Genomic DNA, 25309 nt, shown 5'->3' with positions numbered 1-25309 from the left:
TCCCGATCTGGCTTGATCTATTTAGATCCGATTCAATTTATTTTAAGAGATCCATAAAAGTGGATCGGATTTTTAAATTGAAACCATTATATTTTGCAGATCGGATCTGAGTTTAGTAAATTTAGACTTGACTCCATCAGATCCGAACTTGTTTGATCCTCTGTATTATGATTTAAAATTTATATAAGAAATATCTTTAACATAAAGATAGATTTAAATTTATTTTTTATTTTATTATTTATTATATATTTTATATGGTTAATAGTAATTGGTTATATAGTAATTAAAGTATAGTTGGCTTCGTTTCATCTAATCTTGATCTTGACTCAATTTTTTGGATTAGAATCAGATTATACATTGACTTAATTCGACCCGAATGTCCTATTGATTGAAAATTTTGACCATGAATCTGATCCAACCCAGTTTAACTAGACTTTTTATTAAATTGGATTCGGATTCGACATTAGAATTCAATCAAAAATTAGATCGGATTGAGATTACTCATGATCCGATCCAACTCGATCTATTTGCACCGCTATATATAAACATCCATTTGGTTGGGGATTACCTGGTATGAAAAATTAAATTCTATTTTAGATTACCATGTTTGGTATAAAATTTTGAAGATAGAGATGATAAAAAAATTGATGAGTCCTCTGTTTATTTTTCAGGAAGAGAAGGTAAAACAAATATGATAGAATGTTGGCATTTGGTAAGTTTTCAAGTGATGATAATCTATACTTGATAAAAATATCTCTAATAAAACTGCATATATATTTATTGAATTTATTTTGATATTTTTTTAAATTCATTCAATGAACAGTTTTTATAAAATAATTAAGATGAAGGTGACATTGTGTAAAAGATTATATGATTATGATCATTATATAAAAATTAATTAAATATCATAATATAATTTTAATATTAAAAAAATATTTTATATTAATAAATATATTTATAAATTTGATCATATTTTTATATATATTTATTTTTAATCAAATATAGTAATTTTTTATAAATTTTATTTTTTAAAATAATTTTTTTATTTATCAAATATAATAAAAAATATTTTTATTATTTTATAATCTGATATACCCCAACCGGCCTTAAGTAACCGGGCTTTTGGCTCACACTACACAGATCGAGGCTGGCGTCGCCAGAAGGAACGCTAGGTACGGAGAAGCACTCCAGCACAAGCGCGAGCGTTAACACCTAACAAACATCCGGACCCGGCGCAACCCGCGCGCCGCAGGGGCTCTTCCGCGATACGGTGGGCTGTGGTCGCGACATCATCCCTCGGGATTTGCGCCTGCGTCTTTTAGATTCGATTCTAGCTCTGTAATTCCTTTTACCTCCCCCTCGCCTGTTCGTCATCATTTTTTTTTTTAATTTTTTTCACCTGTCGTTCCCTTCCTCTCTTCCTTCTTCTCCGTCCCTTCCCAAATCGCCCTCAAATTCTCGCACCATACTTGCTTCCCTCCTCCCATGGTCTCCAAACCCTAACCCTCTTCCAAAACCCTAATCCCCATTCGGTACCCTGGGGAGCTCCTCTAATGGAGGACGACCACTTGAACCACCACAAGCTCTGCGGTTTCCTCCCCGTCGTCGTCTCCGTGAACTCCCCCCAGGAGCCCCGCGGAGACCCGGCGCCCCCTCCCCCAACCCTAGCCCCCGGCACGCCCTGCTTCCTCTTCAGCGATGGAGCCGTTGTCGGCTTCCGATCCCAAGATGGACTCTTGCTGCTGGCCCTCCAAGAAAGCAATGTGAAGGCAGAGACTGAAGAGACCGAGTTTTTGGCGCCAGATAAGGCGAAGATTGGGGGCTTCGGTGGTGGTGTAGGGACCTCGCCCTCGAATTCGAAGAGGAGGAGGAGGAGGAGGAGGGGGGTGGTGCTCGTGAACGGGAGCATGAGTGTGGTACACCAGCTGCACGCGCTGACGGCTCACAAGTGCTTGGAGATTGAGGCCAGGGTTGTTAGGGTTTCGGTTCGAGGGGATGAGGAAGCGAGGGCGGTGGTGCTGATCGATATCTATTTGCCCATAGAGGTGTGGTCTGGTTGGCAATTCCCAAGGTCGAGGGCACTGGCTGCTTCTTTGTTCAAGCATGTGCGGTATGGCTGATTTTTCCCATCTTCCTGATTCAGTTCTAATCTTTAATTGCTAAAAGATTTAATTTTGCTAAAAATTTGGAAATTCAACCGTTATTTTTAAAACTTTGGTTGCTTAAGAAGCTACTGTAGCCGTCGGTTCCTTTTTTTATCAAGACTTTACGCATACGCAAGGATGATGGTTTATGCGAGCATATGTGAGAAGGTGAAGATGTGGTGGGACTTCTTTAATTTAATTAGTGTAAGTACGGCCTGCATTTGCGGTTGTTGCTGAGTTTCTGTGGGCTGGGATCTGGTCTTCTTGGACAACCTTTTCTCTGAAAGGCTTGAGGAAGTCATTCCAGCTGCATTTGATGATTTTAATTCGCTCCAATCGTGAGCATAGTCTGGTTAATTAGTTTGCAAGATTTTGCTAACTGCTAAACCGTTAGTATTATGCCTAAGGCTGATGAGATGGTTCTGCAATATATGTAGTATGGAGCTATTCTTGGAATCTTCTTTGTGGCGGGTTACAAGACTTTTATTTGTAACCAATAAGAATGGTTTCATGAACCTTGATGAGTAATCAACAAACTATTGCTCTATGTAATTATCTTTTATAAGCTTTCCATTATATTACCGTCGGTCCATATAATTGGCTTGCTTAGAATTTACATATGGTTAACTGCTAGGAGTTGTAATGATACTTTATGAACTTTTGTTGGAGCCAAAGGTGTGATACTGTTGTATCATCTCGGACGGCCTGATTTGGGACATACAATATTGTACCCAGTCGAAACCGGTATGAAACTCATTTGGATTGGTATAGACCCTGTACCACCCTGTACGAGATGTACTGGGGTGCACAAAACATACCAAGGGGTGTACCACTCCGTATTGAAGTGTACCAACTATACCAAGGTGTATCGAGATAAAAAAGTGAGAAAAATATTTAGAAAGCTGTTTCAATATGGGCTGCATGTCGTACCGCAGTGAATTGGTAACTTACTGGTATGATACTCGATACCAAGACTGTGGACCTCAAGATGATGCATAGTTTTTGCTATCTTACTTTTTTATATATGTTTGATTTTTGTTTGGTTTTCCTGTTTTTATATAACACAGACTATAATGTGTTATGTTTGTCTTCTTGTTTATGCTGTTTAGCTTTTCTTAAAGTTTGTCAACCCCAAATAGTTGGAACTTGGGACAGGGATTGATGGTTATTGTTAGATTTATACAATAAAAAGTGGAGTGGCAGATTTTTAGAAGAGTTTTTGGGGGTTGCAATTACTTCACATGAAGGTGAGGGGGATTAAGTGGCTGGCCACCAAATTTCAGATATTCTTAATTTTTCTTCTTTCTTTTGGATGATGTGCCTTACACCATTTCACTAAATATTATCAAAGAGACCTAGATATAATTGAGAATTTAGTTATTTATAAGAAATTGAATGGGACCTAAATAATTGGCCAAAGATTATAAGCAAAGCATTTTTTGTAATCCTTGTTTAATGTTTAGAATAAGAATGATATTATTAGCTCATATTCTCTTTCCCTTAGAAAAAAGGTGATTGCTAATGTAGAAAAAGATTGAGGTGATTGAATTTGTTTTTTTGTCCAATCTGAGTTTAAGTTCAGGTTTGCTATATCTGTTGCAATCTGAAAGTTTGAGATCAGATCTATGTAGGAAACTGAATAAAAAGATTCATTTAAAGTATCCACAAGAAGATAAGAGGAAATAAAGAAGAGAAAGAGAGTGAAGAGAGAGAAGCTAGGGATTGTTCTATTTTTTAAAAACAATTCTCCATCCTGTGGTTGGCCTTGTAGATCATAATAAACTAATCCTAAGATCCCAAGAGTTCAACTGAATAACTTATTTCATTTATTAATCTGAGCCCTTCTAGAAAAAAGAAGAATATGAAAATTGTTTTCCTCAACCTACGAACACAACTTTCTGGCAAAATCATCAAATTATATTTCTTTAGCATACTCAAACACTTGATTGGATGTTTCGCATTCATATGGGGACTCTGAAAAGATGTATGTAATGTAAATGAAATGAATTTGAGAAAATCAAGTTATGCATGTAGGAAGCTATGCTTATAATTATATTAGAAAATAGTGAAAAAAAATTCTCATGTTAAATTATAAGCTAAAAATATGGTTGCCAATCTGTTGGATCAGGCATAGGCCCGCTCAGGTTTAAACCTCAGGCTCGAGCCTAGCTAGGCCCTCATTTGGCCCATGAGTATTAGGCTGGAGCTTGACTTGACTCAGCATATGCTTTCATGGGGCCAATTGCTTAGAACGAGCCCTTTGTATTATTTCTTTACCAAATTTTTAGCTCAGGCATGGCTTGAAAGTTCTTCGGGCCTACATTTCCAGACCTAAGCTTGTGCTGCAGGCCTAAAACTTGAACTTGAGCCTGTATTTTCTTGGACTGGGTTTTCGGTCCATTTGGGTTCGCCCGACCTATTTGGCAATCCTAGCTCAAAACTCAACTAATCCAAAACTACTCGCTCACCTATTGCTACATCATCTACTTTCACTAGGCAGATCTTGTTACAGATATGTTCATGATGTTTATATGCATGTTCAGTTTTTTAAATTATGATTTTCTTGTGACAACTATTATATGGTGGCTTTAGTGCACCACTGTACCTTGACCAGCCTTCACAGGGCATTCTATCACACTTTGAATGGTATAGAAATGATGGATTTGTAAAATTGGCAAGGAATGATACTATTGAATTTTGATGAAAATCATTGAATAGTTGGATCATACAGATGCTTCCTTGATTAGAGATGTCGATTATGCAAGCTGGGTTGGGCCATAGATGGTCCTGAGCTTGGCATGGTTTACCATAAACCTAGCCTAATGGGATAGGTCAACTCAGGTTTCTTGCATCACCAAAACATGCCTCTTTAAGTGTGCTATATACAAAATTAGTAACATGCCTGTGCATGGAGATATGGTGCCCATATGCATTACCAAACCCCTATAGAGCTAGGATGAAACCGACAGTCTCCCTGTTACTGCATCAGGTAGATGGTGCAATTCAGTTCCTCATCATTTTTGTGTCCTTGCATGAGCATTGGCACTGTCAAACCCTTAGAGATACTATGTTGTGGTCTATTAGGATCTTGGATCATGTTAGACACATTTAAATAAAATTGTTCATGCGAGACCTTTTGTAAAATAATTAATTATTAACTGTAATGATTTTGACAAATCAAATTTCAGAAACATAGGTAGCTGCTAGGACTCCAAGACTTGTGTTTGAATATGTCTCTATGCTAATATGAACACAATACAATATGATGGTTCCTTGTTGGACAGCCTGACCCTCACTCGCATCTAACCCCAGTAACCTGGTATATTTTCTATCAAGGGTATAATTTAGGGTATCATGGTGAATACACGGATTTGGGTCCAAGTACCGTCCTTCAGGTCATGGGACCATGTACAAGCTGTATACCTGGTTCATACCTCAATCTTGATAATGATTTTTTAGGTAGATTACGAGTGTTGACCATTCAATATGATTTTACACTTGAGCATCACTGCTAGGTCACTATCTTGGTGGAGGGACTCCAGGTAATTACTGTACACTTCAACAGCTTAGGAATGTTTAGAATATCCAATCCTCCTTGTGTTAAACATTCGAATGACTTGGATAATTTCCCAGGAACACTTGTGGATTCTGTTTTGGCTCTAAGGCTGATCTATGATTCATACACAATGCTTTGTAGTGATCATGCAGATGAAATCTCTATGCTATATTCCAACCAATGTTCAAATTTGTATAGAAATTGCTCTTTGGGCAATACCCTACTCTAACAATAAATTTATAATTTTGATTTTTAACATATGAATCTCAAATTTTCATGATAAATCATCCTTAGATGTCCTTAACAACTGCCTTTTAAGTGATCAACTAGATAAACTAACATTATGTGACTATTTTTGCATATTAACACCACAAAGTAAACCTAGAATTCATTGTACAATTTTGGAGGGGCATGTAAATAACGAATATACTAAAGATTTACCAAGTGTAATAGTGTATATGTACAAGTGATTCAACAAATGAATTTATATGCTCCATAGTGTAGGAATATATATAATAAGCATAGCACACTTCATAGTGTAGGAATATATAGAATAAGCATAGCACACTTCAGGGTGCTCATTCCTTGTATATGTTGTCATCAGATATCATGTTCAGGTTATTGTGATTTTGCAAAGAATAATGAGCAGTGCCATAACAGAAAAATTGAGTAATATCCATTTTTGGCCAGAATGCTACTACATAAATATTGCAAATCAAATTTTAATTGTCTAGTACAAGTCATATAATTTTAATGAATATTTTAATTATTTTCTTTTTTGAATGCTATTGTTTTGAAATATAATTTATGTCATATTTCTTTCTTTCTTTCATTTTTTGAGTGTGTGTCTGTTGACTCCAATTAACATTATTTCGTGCTGCCCTTTTTATTATTAGTGGGAATTAATAAATAGTCTCCTACTTTTATCATTGCAATCACTCTGTTTCTCTCGTAGCACTATTTAGAGGGAGAGCGTTACAAATTTGTGCATCTGATCATAGAAGGGACTCTATTCATAAATCATCTTTGTGTATCTCCTTTAATACTAAAGTCCCATCATTTTGTGGGTTTAGTCTTAAGCTTGTTCATACACTATGCTGGAAGCATCATGAGCACTTACATGCTGCTGTTTCCTCTAGCTCCAGATGGGGGTCTTCTCTGTGACATTAAATGCTTATCATAGGGTCACTGATTGCAGTGCTTAATGAAATTGGTTATAATGTTGAATTTTTGATTGATTGATGTGGTGCTTTTTATTCTGCTTTTTGAGAATTCTTGTGAAAACTCAAGTTATTTAGCTGCCCTGCTAACGTGAACAAGTTTACAGTTGCAACTGGGAAATCAGAAATTCGATGCTTTCTTTTGATTGGAAGACTGAGCATTCACATGCAGATGATAAACATATTTGGAGCTGTACTGATTGCCATGTCCTTGGATGTGAGATGCATTGTAGCTCATCTGATTCTGGCAATAAAAGGTTATTTGATCTTTATGAAATCTTTAAGAGCCTACCTAGTGTAGCGAAGGAAAAGAAGATGCAGGCTACTAGAATAAAGCCTGAAGATGCATCATTACATCGTGGTATCTGGGAGATAGCTGATGATTTGTTGACTAATGTGTTAACTCAGCTTTGCTCAAAGGACCTTGTTAGGGTTTCAGCCACATGTCGTCATTTGAGGTCATTGGCTACATCTATCATGCCTTGTATGAAACATAAACTTTTTCCCCATCAGGAGGCAGCAATTGAGTGGATGTTGAAACGTGAGCGAAATGGTGAGACTCTAGCACATCCTTTATATATGCATTTTTCTACAGAGGATGGATTTTCTCTTTACATAAACATTGTTACTGGTGAAATATCCACTGGAATGGCGCCTATGATAAATGATTTCCGTGGAGGAATGTTTTGTGATGAACCTGGATTGGGGAAGACAGTAACTGCACTATCTCTTATTCTGAAAACACATGGAACTTTGGCTGACCCACCACATGGAGTAGATGTAATATGGTGCATGCATGATTCTGACCAAAGATGTGGCTATTATGAAGTTAGTGCTAATAATGTTGCGCCTGGCAACTTTTTGTCAATGTGGAAAAGACTTTTGGGGCAGAATTTGCGAAGGGGGAAGGTCTGTTCTAGTATGCCATCACTGGGATTTAGTTCCATTGAGATGTCTAAATCTTCCTTACGAAAGAGAGGCAGATCAGTGGGCCCTGAACAGTCTGCGGGCCTGGCAGCTTCTTCCTGTGGGAAACCAGGCATTTCATCTTGCACGGACACACACTCAAGGCCGGTAACACGTGTTCTTAGATGCACCAGAAGCCTGAGTCATGTGCAGAGAAATCTTCTGGACACGTATGGAGAAATTTCAGGCTGTAACAAGAAAAGAAAGGCTACAGAAAATGTTGTTGACAGCACAAACATTCCAAGAGTCCCAAAATTAGATCACTTTGCAAAGGACATTGTCATGCCCAGATCGTGCAACAGTCACAAGGAGCCTAGGAAAGATAATGCTGGCTCTGATTCTAGTGAGACCTGGGTCCAGTGCGATGCTTGTAGAAAGTGGCGGAAGCTATCAGAGAGAACTACACTTGATGCTACAGCAGCATGGTTTTGTAGCATGAATAATGATCCTTTACACCAGAATTGTGCTGCTCCAGAGGAATCTTGGGACTACAAAAGGAGAATAACAAATCTGCCTGGATTTTATACAAAAGGAACCTTACAAGGGAAAGAGCAAAATATATCCTTTTTCACTAGTGTACTAAAGGAGAATTTTACATTGTTGAACTCGGAAACAAGGAAAGCATTAACTTGGTTGGCCAGTCTTTCAGATAACAAACTCATAGAGATGGAAACAGTTGGCTTGACACTTCCAGTAATAGATTCTCGAATGGCTTCAGATAGAGATTCCTGTGGATTTCACAAGATATTTCAAGCATTTGGTCTTGTAAGAAGGGTTGAAAGATATGTAAGTAGGTGGTATTATCCATCCAAGCTTGACAACTTGGCATTTGATTTGACTGCACTTAGAATTGCTCTCACCAAACCATTGGACTTATTTAGGTTGTATTTGTCCAGTGCAACCCTGATTGTTGTCCCTTCAAATTTAGTTGATCACTGGAAAACCCAAATTCAGAAACATGTCCGTGATGGGCAGCTCAGAGTATATGTCTGGGCCGACAATAAAAAGCCATGTGCTCACAATCTTGCATGGGATTATGACATTGTGATAACCACCTTTAACCGGTTAAGTGCTGAATGGGGCCCACGCAAGAGGAGCGTATTAATGCAAGTTCACTGGCTTAGGGTAATTGTAGATGAAGGACACACTCTTGGCTCAAGTCTCAGCTTGACAAATAAATTGCAGATGGCTATCTCTCTGGCTGCTTCAAATCGTTGGATTTTAACTGGTACACCAACACCAAATACACCAAATAGTCAAGTGGCTCATCTCCAACCCATGCTCAAATTTCTTCATGAAGAAGCTTATGGACAAAACCAGGAATCATGGGAGGCTGGCATACTTAGGCCTTTTGAGTCGCAAATGGAGGAGGGGCGATTGCGTCTTCTACAGCTGCTTCAAAGAACGATGATTAGTGCAAGAAAAATAGATCTGAAAAATATTCCCCCTTGCATTAAAAAAGTAACTTTTTTACATTTTACTGAGGAGCATGCAAGGAGTTACAATGAACTGGTTGCTACAGTCAGAAGAAATATCTTGATGGCTGATTGGAATGATCCTTCTCATGTTGAATCACTTTTGAACCCGAAACAATGGAAGTTTCGGGGCACCACAATTATGAATGTTAGATTGTCTTGTTGTGTGGCTGGGCATATTAAAGTAACAGATGCTGGTCAGGATATCCAGGAAACAATGGATATTCTGGCACAACAAGGTCTTGATCCTCTTTCAGAAGAATATGTGCTCATCAAATTTTCTCTTCTGAATGGATGTTATTGTTTAAGGTAATTAATGCATTTTAAATTTCTCATTCTATCTATTATTCATGTTTCAAGATAGTACTCTTATGGATGCTGTTATTAGGTGCAAAGATTGGTGCCGTTTACCTGTTATCACCCCATGTAGGCATTTACTGTGCCTTGATTGTGTAGCTCTGGACAGTGAGAAGTGCACTTTTCCTGGCTGTGACAACCCTTATGAGATGCAGTCTCCAGAAATATTAACACGCCCAGAAAATCCAAATCCTAAGTGGCCTGTGCCTAAAGATCTTATTGAGTTGCAACCTTCATATAAGCAGGCATGTCATCTTGTGACATAATACCTTTCCATCTCCCCCTTCCATCACCTTTTTTTTTCCTCATGTTTTTATGCTTTTATGCAGGATGCCTGGGATCCAGATTGGCAATCAACATCAAGTAGCAAAGTTGCATACTTGATAGAATGCTTAAAGGTTTTACAGGAATCTAATATAAAAATAGGCTACTGTTTAGATGAAAAGGATGATAGAAAGACATTCATAAATTCTCAAAAGAGCCCTTGCAGTGTGTTCACATATCAGGAGACTGCTACAAGGCCATATGGCGAATCTTGTAATATGTTACCTGAGAAAGTTATAATATTTTCTCAATTTCTTGAGCATATACATGTCATTGAGCAGCAGGTAATCATAACTGAATATAATTTGTTTATATATCATATACTTTGTCTTGTAAGAATGAAAGTTTCCTATGTATTATTATTATATTATTTTTTGTAGCTGGCAATTGCTGGCATCAGATATGCTGGAATGTACAGTCCGATGCATTCATGCAACAAGGTATGCCTTTATGAAATGTTTTTTCCCCCTCTATCCTTCTATAGTTTGATCAGCTTAATCCCTCCTGTTCTGTGCAGATGAAGTCGTTATTGATTTTTCAACAAGATCCAAATTGCATGGCTTTACTAATGGATGGAAGTGCAGCATTAGGCCTTGATTTGAGTTTCGTTACACATGTATTTTTAATGGAACCCATCTGGGACAGGAGGTAATGCCTTTTTTATATAAACAAATTGAAAACCTTTGAGGTTTGAACATGCATGAAAAGAAAATTGTGATTAACCTAATGTCATTTATCAACAGTTCTAATCTTATTCTTCCATGCTTTTAGTGGCAGATCCCTGCCCTACTCTAGCATTTCGTTAAGGGGAAGCAACTACATTTAACATCCAATAAGTAGACATTATTCTGCTGGAACATTCATTCTCATATTCTTCTTTTTCTGTGACCCATCATTGTCCAGTTTTTCATCACACACCTGTGCATCGTTTGACCAATAATTTGAATTTATTATATTGAATCAGCATGGAGGAACAAGTGATTAGTCGTGCTCATCGCATGGGTGCTACTCGTCCAATTTATGTTGAAACTTTGGCAATGCGTGGTACCATTGAAGAGCAAATGCTGAAATTTTTGCAGGTGATCACAGATTCTCTTTCTATTTGAGGCCATTTTCCTGTTACAGAAATTTGGTTAGTTTTGAGTATAGAAAACTGTATATTGATATTATTGCTAGTCTGCTTTGATGGAAATATCCCTAAAGCTGTGCTCTTTATCATGCCTTATAATTGGATGATACGATAATCCATTCTGCTTCTCATTTGGCTTATGAAAAAGCATAAGTGGATCAACATGCTCTTAGATCAACTGATTATGAGGTTAATTTTCGGATTGGCGACAGAAAGTGGTTATATTTCTGGAGAATTGAATGAAATGAGAAATGCAATAAACCAGATACAACCAATGCAAAAGACCCCAAGCCAAATCCTTTCTTTTTGTTTTTTTAACCTATTTATAATATTTGAGATACTAGTACAGTAGTACTCTTACTCTATGCTAGCAGCCAAGCACTGATATGTTTCTGGAGAAAAGATATCTACCATGCTAGTGTATGCTAATGTGGAGGAAAATGAAGCAACCAAATAATAAATACCTTCAAGTCGCAAGAGGGTGTAAAGGCCATTTTTGAGTCCACAAGCATATTTGTTTTCAGTAAATCAATAGGACAATCTGTCACATGTTGGATCATCATCATAAGATGTCTCCTTATTCCTTCATAAATCCCTTGATGTTGTCTTTGCTTCATGGCATGTAGAGGAAAAAAGAAATGCAGCCCTTTAGCCCTCGAGGGCTTCTTCTCTAGCCATACTGCATCTAGTATCTCTCCTCCAAGTCAGTCACCCATAAGTTTGCAGTTCAATTTGGGCTTAACAAATGAAAAAGGTGTCATCTGCTCAAGGCCCTTTTTTTTCAATGAAGCATCTATTTGTGAAGTAACATCATGAAAAAGGTGGTCGTTGCCATCTTTTTCAACCATGCCATTTGTGAATTTGATCATTGATGTGCACCATCATGAAGAAATAGATGATCACATGCTATATATGGATCCAAGAGCCAAATTGATGATTTTGCTCACGTGCGTAGAAGCATGATGTGGTGCGAATCAAATTTGGCAGGAATTTGAAAGAAATTATTGCTTGGAAAAAGGGTCGAGTTTAGAAGCTTGTTTTGTTCTTCCTAATTCACCATGATCTCCAGCCACCATCATTTTCATAGTAGCAAGACGCAATCAAGGTTGTTTTGTTCTTCCTAATTCACCATGATCTCCAGCCACCATCATTTTCATAGTAGCAAGATGCAGCCAAAGTTATTTTTTTCTTCCTAATTCACCATGATCTCCGGCCACCATCATTTCTATAGTAGCAAAATACGGCCACTATCATTTCCTTTGTAGCAAGATATAGCCACCATCATTTCTATGATAGTCAAATTCTGTTATTTCCTTCCATTTACTGAATTTGTCTTATGTTCCCTCTCTTATCTATATAAAGGAAGGCAACCTATGTATTCAATTCAGATTTCAATGAATAAAAATGAGTGTTGCTGATTTCTCTTATCTAACTCCTGTGTGTCAGTGGCGAGTTATAAACCCTAGAACTTATCACTCACATTCTTCTTTTCTTGAGTGTGGCGTTCTACCCCTTTGTGATCTGATTGTGGCAATTTTTTTATCAATTAGATTTTAAAGGTTTCTTTTTTTTTCTCTTTTTCTTGTGCTCCAACCTTTATTCTTACCTACACAAGATAGTTATTTAGGTCTGGGCACATCAGTTTGGTATCAGAGTCTGAGGGAGTGTTTGACATCCAAATCATGTCTGGAGGAGACGAGGCCCCTGTCATTCCTAGAGGCATAAGTCTGGAACAAGCTCAGATTATGGAGCTCCAGCGGCGTCAAGAAGAGATGATGGAGCAACTCAATCGCCTAACACAAGCGTTTGAGCGGTTGGCAATACTTTCTCCACCACCACAGCGGCATGGCCATCCAGCATCACGACGAGTTGATCGCGATGATGAAGAGGAGTATGACGAATCCGGAGATGATGATGGTGTGGAGGAACACCCATGGCAAAGGCGGCAGCAAAGGAGTTCGAGAGACAATATTAAGATGAGGATCCCATCCTTTAAAGGAACCAGCTCACCCGAAGAATATCTGAAATGAGTGCAACGTGTGGAGGTCTTTGAATGTCAAGACTATTCTGAGGTAAAAAAAATATAAACTTGCTACCCTTGAATTCACTGATTATGCTAATCTTTGGTGGGAGAATGTGAAAGCTCAGTGTAGGAGGGATGGAGAAGAGGAGATCCGGAACTGGAGGCTTATGAAACGGATCATGGAGAAGCAATTTGTCCCTCAATATTATAAGCAGGAGCTATACATCAAGTTACAAAGCTTGAGACAATGGGGGATGTGTGTTGAGGATTATGTCAAAGAATTTGAGATGCTGATGATGAGATACGATTTGCGAGAACCTCAAGAACAGACCATTGCAAGGTTCTTAGGAGGCTTGAATAAGGAGATTGCTGATACGGTGGAGTTGCAATCTTATGTGTTCCTTGACGATGTGATCAAACTTGCTGTTAAGGTGGAGAGACAGCGCAAGCGTGGTGCAAGTAAGCCAAGTAAGACTACCAACTCGTCTTCCTTATCACCATGGTCCGTCCCTAAGGCGGTTCCAAAACAAGTTAAAAAAGATGATTCTAGCAAACAAGTCACAGATGCGGCCAAAGAAAAAGAGAAGGTGGAGAATTCACAACCTCCCAGACGAAGTCGAGATATCAAGTATTTCAAGTATCTTGGTTACGGTCATATAGCCTCTGAATGTCCAAACAAGAGGGTGATGTTCATTCGGGAGTCACAAGAAGAAATTGAAAGTGAAGATGAGGCTATTTTGGAAGAGGTAAAAGAAGATTATGTGAAGTTTACAGATGAAGGAGAGCTGTTGGTTATTCGTCGCAACCTGAACCTACAAGCCAAAGTGGATGATGAGCAGTGCGAAAATATCTTCCATACCAGGTACACCATCCATGATAAGGTATGTTGTGTTATCATTGATGGGGGTAGCTGTACCAATGTGGCTTCTATTATTTTGGTGGAAAAACTTAATCTGGTGACTATGAAGCATCCCCGTCTCTATAGATTGCAATGGCTTACTGACGATGGTGATATGAAGGTTACAAAATAGGTTGTAGTACCTTTCTCTATTGGCAAGTCCTACAAAGATGAGGTTGTTTGTGATGTGGTTCCTATGAAAGCCAGTCATCTTCTTTTGGGAAGGCCTTGGCAGTACGATCGGAGAGCTATTCATGACGGCTTCAAAAATACCTATTCATTTGTCAAGAATGGGAAGAACATAGTGTTGGCACCACTTAGCCCGCAACAGGTCCAGAAGGATCAGCTTGTGATTGAAAAGGGCAAGAAAGAGAACCTATTTGCCAACAAGGGGGAAGTGAAGCGAGTTTTGACTAACCATGAAATTATTTTTGTTCTTGTAGCTAAGCAGGTTCCAAGTGAAGAATTCTCCCTTCCACCGCAACCACCGCAAATGAAGGAGATCTTGGAGGAATTTACAGATGTGTTCCCGGAAGAGTTATCAAAAGGATTGCCACCAATCAGAGGGATCGAGCATCAGATTGATCTCATTCCAGGGTTTGCCCTACCAAATAGACCAGCCTATAGATGCAATCCCGAGGAGGCCAAGGAGTTGCAGCGGCAAGTTGCGGATTTTTTGGAGAAGGGTTATGTGAGGGAGTCTATGAGCCCATGTTCAGTACCAGCTCTGTTGGTACCAAAGAAGGATGGATCTATGCGGATGTGCGTGGATAGTAGGGCGATAAACAAGATCACAATAAAATATCGCTATCCAATCCCGCGACTGGACGATATGTTTGATGAGTTGCATGGAGCTAAGGTCTTCTCAAAAATAGACCTTAGGAGCGGATACCATCAAATTCGCATGAAGGAAGGTGATGAATGGAAGACCGCATTCAAGATCAAGTTCGGATTGTATGAGTGGACAGTCATGCCATTTGGCTTGTCCAATGCACCTAGCACATTCATGAGCTTGATGAATCATGTACTGCGTAAGTTTATTGGTGATTTTGTGGTTGTATATTTTGATGATATTCTAATTTTTAGCAGGAATCAGGAAGAGCATATGGAGCACCTCAGGGGTGTTTTTGAGGTTCTGCGACAAGAGAAGCTATATGGCAACCTCAAAAAGTGTCATTTTTGTCAGGATCGCATAGTCTTTCTTGGCTATGTTGTGTCACAACATGGAGTGGAAGTTGATGAGGAAAAGGTGAAAGCGATCAAGGAGTGGCCTGTTCCTACTAATATATCTGAAGTGAGGAGTTTTCATGGCTTAGCATCCTTTTATCGGAGGATTGTGAGGAACTTCAGCACTATTCTTGCTCCTATCACTGAATGCATCAAGAAAGGAGGAGAATTCAAATGGACTGAAGCAGCCCAAAGGAGCTTCGAGTTGATCAAGGTGAAGTTGAGTTCAGCACCCATTCTAGCTCTACCCGATTTTTTCAAGACTTTTGGGGTAGAATGTGATGCCTTCGGTGTGGGCATTGGAGTTGTTCTGATGCAAGAAGGGCGTCCCATAGCATATTTCAGTGAGAAGTTGAATGGTGCAAGCTTGAGCTACTCTGTCTATGACAAGGAGTTCTACGCTCTGATTCGGGCTTTGGAGACTTGGCAACATTATTTATTGCCAAAGGAGTTCGTCATCCATACTGATCATGAGTCTTTGAAGCACTTGAAAGGATAAAGCAAGCTGAATCGTAGACATGCCAAGTCGATGAAATTTTTGGAAACCTTTCCTTATGTGATCAAATACAAAAAAGGGAATGTCAATATCGTGGCTGATGCACTTTCCAGGAGGTATGCTTTGATTTCATTACTTAATGCTAAACTAATGGGATTTAAGTTGATTGTAGATCGATACAAGGACGATCTAAAATTTACAAATATTTATGAAGAGTGCGAGAAAGGAGCTGTAAATGGCTATTACAGGCATGACGGATACTTGTTTAAGTCAGGTCGGCTGTGCATTCCTAACAGTTTCATTCGAGAGCTTTTGGTGAGAGAAGCTCATGGTGGCGGATTGGCGGGTCATTTTGGAGAGAAAAAACATTGGAGATGGTGAAAGAGCACTTTTATTGGCCCGCTATGATTCGTGATGTGCATCACGTCATTGAGAGATGCGTTACCTGTAAGAAGGCGAAGAGCAAAGAGACTTCACAAGGGTTGTATATGTCGCTATCTGTACCAGATCAACCATGGATAGATTTGAGTATGGATTTTGTGCTTGGGCTGTCGAGAACACAAAGGGGGAAGGATTCGGTTCTGGTGGTTGTGGATCGATTCTCAAAAATGTCTCATTTCGTGCCATGCCACAGAACCGATGATGCTTCACATGTTGCAGAATTATTTTTCAAAGAGATAGTACGTCTGCATGGTGTACCAAAGAGCATTGTCTGATCGAGATGTCAAGTTCTTGAGTTACTTTTAGAAGACCTTGTAGAAGAAGCTTGGTACTAGATTGCTCTTCAGCACGACTTGCCACCCGCAAACCGATGGTCAGATCGAAGTGGTAAATCGTATCCTCTCTTCTTTGCTTTGCACTGTTGTTAACAAGAATATGAAGAATTGGGATGAGTGTTTGGCTTATGTTGAGTTTGCTTACAATCGTAGTATTCATAGAACTACTAAGCATTCTCCTTTTGAAGTGGTTTATGGGTTTAATCCTATCACCCCACTTGATTTGGCACCACTTCCAATCAGCGAAAGAGTTTGTATGGATGGGAAGAAGAAAGCTGAGTTGGTTAAGTCCATGCATAAGAGCATCAAGGAGCAGATTGAGAGGAAGAATGCGGCTTATGAGAAGGCAGCCAACAGAGGAAGAAAACAAGTTCGCTTTGCTCCAGGTGATCTTGTTTGGATACATCTTCGCAAAGAATGATTTCCAAACCAAAAAAAATCTAAGCTCATGTCGCGTGCTGATGGTCTATTCCGAGTTGTTGAGAAAGTGAATGGCAATGCTTACAAGATTGAATTGCCTGGTGACTACAATGTGTCTGCTACATTCAATGTTCGAGATCTTTTTTCTTACTTGGAGGATAGTTTGGATAATGGGGAAGACTTGGATTTGAGGGCAAATCTTACTCAACAAAGGGGAAATGATGTGCACCATCATGAAGAAAGAGATGATCACATGCCATATATGGATCCAAGAGCCAAATTGATGATTTTGCTCACGTGCGTAGAAGCATGATGTGGTGCGAATCAGATTTGGCAGGAATTTGAAAGAAATTATTGCTTGAAAAAAAGACTGAGTTTAGAAGCTTGTTTTGTTCTTCCTAATTCACCATGATCTCTAGCCACCATCATTTTCATAGTAGCAAGACGCAATCAAGGTTGTTTTATTCTTCCTAATTCACCATGATCTCCAGCCACCATCATTTTCATAGTAGCAAGATGCAGCCAAAGTTATTTTGTTCTTCCTAATTCACCATGATCTCCAGCCACCATCATTTCCATAGTAGCAAGATACGGCCACTATCATTTCCTTTGTAGCAAGATATAGCCACCATCATTTCTGTGATAGTCAAATTCTGTTATTTCCTTCCATTTACTGAATTTGTCTTATGTTCTCTCTCTTATCTATATAAAGGGAGGCGACCTATGTATTTAATTCAGATTTCAATGAATGAAAATGAGTGTTGCTGATTTCTCTTATCTAACCCCTGTGTGTTAGTGGCGAGTTATAAACCCTAGAACTTATCACTCACATTTTTCTTTTCTTAAGTGTGGCGTTCTACCCCTTTGTGATCTGATTGTGGCGATTTTCTTATCAATCAGATTTCAAAGGTTTCTTTTTTTTTTCTCTCTTTTTCTTATGCTTCAACCTTTATTCTTACCTACACAAGATAGTTATTTAGGCCTGGGCACATCAACCATTGTCTTTGCATGATCTCCTCTCTTGTTAGATATCTTGATGTTTTAGTTTCTTAGGACCATACCAAAAGCTTGTTGATTTTCTACATTAGGTATAAAGGATGGATCTGTCGAGACATAATGAAGCATTGCCTAGTTGAGCCAAAATTGGAGTATTTTCTATTCTTCAAAGTTCAAACTGAACTCCTTTACAGGCCAAGTGTTTTTTTCTCCCTCTATCTCAGAAGAATCTTCCTATAATTATGTTATCCACCCTTAAAAAACCTTTCTGCCAGTTCACTAGGCTATAATGATGAACATCACCATTATTAAAAATAGAACTGCTCCTAAAGATTCTTTGTGAAAAGAATATTGGGATGGCAATGGTAAAGGTTAGAGTTAGACAGTAAATTCTTGAAAGGCGACCATGATAATTCCTTCCATCCATTTTCATATCCAGAAGTCATTAATACATTTATTAAACAACTTATAGATTCTTGACTACACCTTTCCTTCATAATGAGTTTATGAGATGAGGCAAAGATCACTGCCAACCTTGATATACTTTTATTCTTCTAATAAGCTATAACTTTTTCCATCCTTCTTTAGATGGTAATCTCCTTGGAAACCAAATTTCGTCCTTTAGAATTAACAGGGGTTTATAGCACAGCAGGATCTTAGTTAATTCTTGGTACAAATAAGGAGTATATGTCCCATAAAAACCACTTGTTTTCTTACTGTACCAATCAACTTTCTTCTGCTCGTTAAGCACACTACTCTTATATTAGATTAGTGTGGCTTCTCTCCATGAAGCAATGTATGTGGATTTCTAAACTAGCTACCTTTTTGCTGATGCCCATGTCATATGTTACTATAAATCTCAGGTTATTGAATCTTTTGCACACAATAATCAATATATTATTTTGAAAAACTTGTAGATGACCAGACATGTTCTTCCTTGGATACTACATCTGCTCAACTATCTTGTCGCACTCTGCTAAGGCGCATCCAATTAATCCTACCAAAATCTTGCAAGATGTGAGCTTCATGTATGCTATCTAGATGCATGGCAGATGGGGGAGATGGCATTCCTATAAAGGAGAGGAAGATGATGGGGGGAAATAGGGTCAAAGTATGACTACTGTTACTTGGACACTCGCATCTAGCTCCAAAAATCCATGTCATATGTGTATCTGAGTTGGTTACATGTCAGATGCTTGGATAAGCTCCAAATATCCGTGTCACATATCTATCCGAGTTGCTTACATGTCGGGTGCTTGGATGCATATAAGTTCTTTGGTAGCCATTTTTAAAGATAGGAAGAGTTGAACTCTTCCAATAATGAGTTTGATATTCTAATTTGATATTAGGAATGAGTAGTTGTTCTTTTTTTGAGATTTGTTAAGGATGTAGGTATTGCAATAACTTTGCAAAATATTATTTTACTAATATCCTTAAGTTAATTGGGAATTTCAAATTAGAAACATGTATATTAAAAGATCTTAACTAATTATATCTTTTCAACATTTTCTTTTTTATGTTTAAATAAATAATTTTAAAGGTATAAATATATATTTTTTAAAGATATATATGTTATCCTATGTATCCCTGTATCTCTCTTTTTCCCTCTTGCCGAGTCAGACACTTGGATACATGTCCAAATCTGATTCTGATATGTGTCCATCCAACATTGGCTATGACATCCCAACTATTCCCTCTTGCCTTCTCCTTTGTAAATTTAATAGTGCAAATTTACAGTTGTATTATAAAATATTGTTTGCCTCATTGATACATGTTCTACTAGTCATGAAACAATTTTACTGTACCATAAGATGTTTGTAGTGATCGATGGAACATAGTTTCACCTTGAAATTAGGATGTCCATCATTTAAAAAATCCTTTCATGAAAATGTTAGCTAGTTTCTCTGCCCTGTCAATGTAGCATCTTTAAAAATCTTTAGATTTTTCATGAAAACGATGATTATCAATATCCGTGCGATTGGTTTTCTCATGATGGATAGGATTAGCAACAATGCCAATTTGCTTCTTTTTGTCACAATAAGCAAGTCTTCAACCTAACCTTTAATAGTTCTTTCTACTGTTCCAAACTTTGCTTCAGTGCTGTTGCATCACATCAAATTACAATGTTTTCATTGAACAACATCATGACAAGAGAGCCACTAAGCATATCCTGGATTAACTCAAGAGTGAATCTTACACTCATCTATAACTTTTTGCTCCAAATGATGTCTTACAGTATTTGCTTGCTGTATCAGGAAATATCATTTGTTCAGAATTTTCTTGCACAAGGATTCAAATTCCTTTAAAAGATGCAAAACCGATGCACCAGTAGTGATGATATATGAATATATCATTGATAGACATTTTATTTTGTTGAAGTATCTTATTTCTGCACAGTCTGTAATGCTGCCTGTACAGGAAACTTGGTTTTTCTCTTCATCCACCATCACCCCGTTCCTGGACCTATCAAGCCTAGTAACTCGAGGATACTGGTTGTTTCTCCAAATTTATGGTTTACATTGCCAAGCTCCAAACTTGTGCGTTTTTTTTCACATGACTCCTAGTGCTGTTAGGTCTTTATACCGATTAAATACAGTAGATTTTTAGCTGCCTGGCTATAGTATTAGTATGATATTCCGAACATGAGTGGAAAACACAACTTGAGGAGTTTGATTCAGGGGGGATGACAAGTTGGGAAATAGAAGTAAGAATTGGAGGGACTTGATCCTACAATTCCAGGATTTGTTGGATGATGAAAATCATCTTTTAATGCATTGTAGCACCTAGAGCTTCTTACTCCAATTCAATAACCATAAGGAAATTCCCTCCAACACGTTGTTCTGATTTCATCTTCTATTCAGTCTTGAATTATGGCATTCACCATAATTGGATATTTACTTGCTCCATGGTCCTTTTTACACATCTAATGGAGACATAGTTCTCAATTCAGTTGTAATTTGCATATCTATTGGCTTTGTGGATGTTCTGGTCTTCCATCACTATTGTGCCAAGTGTGCCATCTGCCAAGTGACATGATTTCCCTTAGTGCAGTGTGGAGTATCTTTGCTTGTCTGTGGTTTCAGATAAAGATGCCTTTGAGGCGATTGAGAACAATATATGTAACATCCAAGAAAATTAACAAAAAATGAAATTTGCAATTAGCATTGTTTGATTACGGGTCCTTACCCGACTTCATGTTTTTTTTTGATAGTTTGTTTATTCCAGGTTTTTTCAGAAATAAATTTTTATGTGAAGTATGTGCAGGACCACAAACATGTAGTAGTTTTTTTTCTGTATGCATTTTTTTTCAAAAAACATTAAAATTTTTATCCTTTGTGGCTTCATCTTAGAACGTACAACCGTGATTTATTCTAACATGTTTAACACCCTGGTGAAAAAATATGTATGAAGCTACAATTTGCTAGTGTAATATTTTGGCAGAAATATAGTGTAATATTTGCTAGCGTACATCACTAACTGCATTTGTTACTTCAGGATGCTAGTGCATGTAGAAGAATGCCGAGGGCAGAAAGTAGTAAAACTGATCATGGGGGATCACGAGGTCATCGTACATTACATGATTTTGCTGAAAGCAATTATTTGGCTGAACTCAGTTTTGTACGGACAAATGTTAAGGCATGACAGGTATTCATGATATTGCATGCCATACCTTTATTTGTTGGTTATTCATAATCTATACCATGTTGTCAATTCATTGCAACACCATGGAGAAGCATGTTTATAAATCAGAGAGATATAATCTCTCAATCATATCCTGCTACATAACATATATTCTGTTGCATCAATAATCAAATGCATTAAACATTGTATGCATTGATTCTCTATCCATGTTCCAAACCATCTTTTAGAGGTAGCAAAGTAAATTACTGTTTAAGCAGAATGAATGGCCACTTAATCATTTAAATGGATGTTTAGATGGACTAACTTATCTCTTAACATTTGAATGGATTTCGCTTAAACAGTATGATACCACAGCTGTTCAAGTGTCCACTTAACGCATTTAACTGCAAACTGCATTGTTCACAGCCCTGGTTAAAGCCAAAACTGTCTTCCATCATTTGAAAATGATTAAAGTGATAGATGGGCCCATGACACTCCACCTTTAGATACAGAATTTAGGACATCAAGGTGGAGGAAAATGGAGAAAGACAAGAAGCTAAACATGACAAAATCAAGGAAATCTCAACTGGACAAGAGGCATGGAGTTTTGACTCTGCATTCCTTTTGACAGTTGATTCAGGTTACGGGCACTGGTGATGAATCAAGATAGTTCAAAACCTGACTCTAACTCAACTTACCAAAGAAGAATTTATTGTATAGAGGACACTAAACAAGGCATATATACTTGGTTGCTCAACACTTTTTACCATGACAAGATGTGGGAAACAAAGCCTAAGAATATCAAACAACTCCTTAAAATCCAACTCAATTGCTTCCGTCACCCTCAGCTTAATCTCATTTCATGCCAGACTCATGATTGAAATCTGAAAGATTTCTACATACCAACTCCCTTGCTTCTTTACATTGACCACAGTTAACCAAGAAAGAAAAATTGAAGACAGTTAAATGCCTAAGTGTTAAATTTCTCGGCGCATTTGTTAGGCAAGCTTCATTTCAAAGAACCAAAGAAATTCTCTGGAGGTTCACCTGATGTCACTAAAGAAATAACCTCATCTAATTGGTTTAACTGTCAAACTTGAAATCATGAAAGATGAGTAAATGGAAATGGAGATACTAGCCTTTTCTGAGTCCTTTGATCATCAAATTACCAGTCATGCTTCTTAAACTTTCGAACAGAATGTGGCAACATTGAGCATTGCCACCAACTTCTCCAACTTTACATAATCCTTCGCACATAGGCCACGTCCGTCTTGTCATGCATCCAGCACCTACCTGCATGATATCAAAAGAACCCTGCCTTCTGCCTTTTCCTTTTGGCCCTTGTTCAAATCAAATATTGAAAGACAAGCATGACGTACCTGCATAATGAAACATGATTTACAAAGAATATTTCTGTCATCTGCATATTAAACTAGCGGGATTGATTTCTTTATGTTGAAAAGCCACTCGGAGGCCTATTCTCCACCACTCTTCTAAGAGTACTGACAGGGAAGGGGTTGGGCCTCCTTGCTCAATCCCAAAAGATGATTGAAGGAATCACATTGATATTAATAGAGAATCAAGCAAAAATGTTGACCCATGTAATTTTTTTAGCTGATCTATTTGACTCCAAATCCATGAAACTCATGATAAAATGATTAAAAATCGCTGAAATCAACAGTGAAATCCTATCAGATGCCTCTCAAAATAAATTTTCTTCAGTATTTCTCCGGTATTGTTATGAAATTACATGCTTACAACGATGAAAGCACAATGCAAAATTTGTCAATCAATGATTAAAGCACCTTGCTCTGCTCCAATCATCAATTAATTTAACTAGTGGCTTAAAGCCAATTTTGTACACCTTATGAACAAGACCGAAAGGCTGAAAATTGTTAAGCTCTAATCTTCTTCAGTTATGAGGACATTGAACGCAGCATTGAAGTTTCTACACATCACACTGCCCTTGATGATGCAATTACTCTTTATCTAATTCTATGCTATCTTTATGTCTTTATTATCATCGTCATCATTATTATTATTTTATTTTTTATTTTTTGGTTATGCAACAGCCTTCAGATACTTGTTATTGCAGGCTATCCTATGAAATCAGCTGCCTGCTTGGTTTGGTTTTTCTTTGTAATTATTCACAAAGGTGCCTTCCAAGTGTTGCAGCCAGGATATATTCCATAAGAAGCTGGAACATTCAAGGAATTCTTGTTCTCCATTCCCTTGTCGCTCTGTCAAGCTGAATATTTTTGTCAGGTTCTGCGTCAAAACAGCAATCAGAAATTTCATTTTGCACATTTGTATCATTTATTTGTACAAATTGTTTTCAAATTATTTTATTTGTACATAGCAACAGTCCTTGGATATTGCATGAACCTCATATTGGTTGGATTTAAGTCCCCTCCACATGTCTGATGTGAAAGATTACTGCTTTATACAAACTAGAGAATGCAGACCTGCCTCTGTGCAAGCTAATTTGCCAGGTCGATGTGTATCAGAATTGTATGGTGACAGGGAATAAGGTTTATGTGTTTCTTCCTAGTGGGATGCTTGTTTCTGTGGTGCCCATTGTCTTCTCTGTTCACTGTCACACCGGATTCTTGCTTCCAGGCTCCAAGCCTCGTTCCATGGTATTCCAAAGAACTTACTGGAGCCTCATGATATTAACTGAGAATGTGCTATAATTTTTCTTTGGAGAAATGTGATTGAATAAAATTTCTTATGGGAACCAGCCCCGAAGGATGTTGCCAACTCAACATGATACGAGAGAAATTAAGACATGGGGGAATGCTCGACGATCACAGCATGTATTAGTACCAAAATCATAGCTCTAAGCCATTCGCTATGGACTTCTCTTGTGATCGGTACGCATTTTTCTTTTCTTTTGCTTCCCTATCTCTCAAGATCAGCCTAGGAATTGCATAAAAAAAAAGTCATTAAAAAAAAAAAAAAAGATCAGCCAAGTAAACCTGTCATGGGATCTGGGTGCATTAAAACATGCTTTGCACGAAGAGCATGTAGCGTACCAGATCCTCTTTAAATAAGGAATTAAGAATCTAACAAAATAGCCAAATTAAGAAAAAGAAAGCCGATGAAGGTAGAAGTGGAGAGAGGATTAGATAGGGAAGGCATCTTTCCCGGTAAACTTCTAACCTCAAAATCCGGTTCAATTAATTTCAATTTATACTTGATAGCTGCAATGGTTGTGGTAATTTTTTCGGATTTACGAAGTGCAATAACATAATTTCTGTAAAATATTAACTATTTTTTCCATGAGGTGTGCCAAAACTAGTCGAATGCTGCCTGCTGAGACTAGTTGAAATTCGGCATAAAATTATCCATTAGATATGACCTAATCCTGGTATCCTGCTTGCCGAAACTAGTTGAAACTCATGAAAAGAGATTTTTTCATGTAATATTGAAAACTAGTCTCGGTGATTGAGTGTGTTATTATCCCCGAGGGAATTCAGAAAAAAATAATAGAAAAAAAAAAAAAAAAAGTTGAACAAGGCAATCTCATGGAAAGGACCATTGAAAGGACTCCAATTCCGGTGGTTTAATTGGGGAGTCTCATTCTTGTTTTGATTTCAAAGGAAAAATTAGATATCCCAATCTCCCAAAATTAAATTCCTGCTTTTTCTTAATGTTTAAATTTTATTTCAATTTTAATTT

At 37.9% G+C, this 25309-nt stretch overlaps 1 protein-coding gene across 4 annotated transcripts; it reads left to right on the top strand.

Moving 5' to 3' along the window:
- Window positions 1–1166: 1166 nt before the first annotated feature.
- Window positions 1167–24033, top strand: LOC105057619 (F-box protein At3g54460). Of its 4 annotated transcripts, none has more exons than XR_012136736.1 (9): window positions 1167–2110; window positions 7028–9670; window positions 9750–9963; window positions 10048–10326; window positions 10423–10482; window positions 10560–10690; window positions 11007–11121; window positions 18925–19118; window positions 21503–21642. XR_012136736.1 is itself a non-coding variant. In XM_073248436.1 (9 exons), the coding sequence occupies exons 1-8, from the start codon at window positions 1554–1556 to the stop codon at window positions 21647–21649; spliced, it is 4146 nt and encodes a 1381-aa protein (XP_073104537.1). In that variant the 5' UTR covers window positions 1168–1553; the 3' UTR covers window positions 21650–21652; window positions 23701–24033. The 4 variants fall into 4 exon arrangements, 3 of the variants coding, with proteins under 3 accessions (XP_073104538.1, XP_073104537.1, XP_073104536.1); XM_073248436.1 differs by lacking the exon at window positions 18925–19118 and adding an exon at window positions 23701–24033 and having other exon boundaries at window positions 1168–2110; window positions 21503–21652; XM_073248435.1 differs by lacking the exon at window positions 18925–19118 and adding an exon at window positions 23724–24033 and having other exon boundaries at window positions 1169–2110; window positions 21503–21652.
- The last annotated feature ends 1276 nt before the right edge of the window (window positions 24034–25309 follow it).

Source organism: Elaeis guineensis, chromosome 14, assembly GCF_000442705.2.
Source record: "Elaeis guineensis isolate ETL-2024a chromosome 14, EG11, whole genome shotgun sequence".
NCBI classification, from domain to species: domain Eukaryota; kingdom Viridiplantae; phylum Streptophyta; class Magnoliopsida; order Arecales; family Arecaceae; genus Elaeis; species Elaeis guineensis.
This window is presented reverse-complemented; position numbering and strand designations above follow the sequence as displayed.

What these genes read in the sequence shown, in the direction of transcription:
- LOC105057619 (XM_073248436.1), top strand. Translation starts at nt 1,554, where the DNA reads ATGGAGGACGACCACTTGAACCACCACAAGCTCTGCGGTTTCCTCCCC. An exon ending in CGATGCATTCATGCAACAAG is followed by an intron (nt 10,483 to 10,559) that starts GTATGCCTTTAT and finishes TGTTCTGTGCAG; the next exon opens with ATGAAGTCGTTATTGATTTT. An exon ending in GAACCCATCTGGGACAGGAG is followed by an intron (nt 10,691 to 11,006) that starts GTAATGCCTTTT and finishes ATATTGAATCAG; the next exon opens with CATGGAGGAACAAGTGATTA.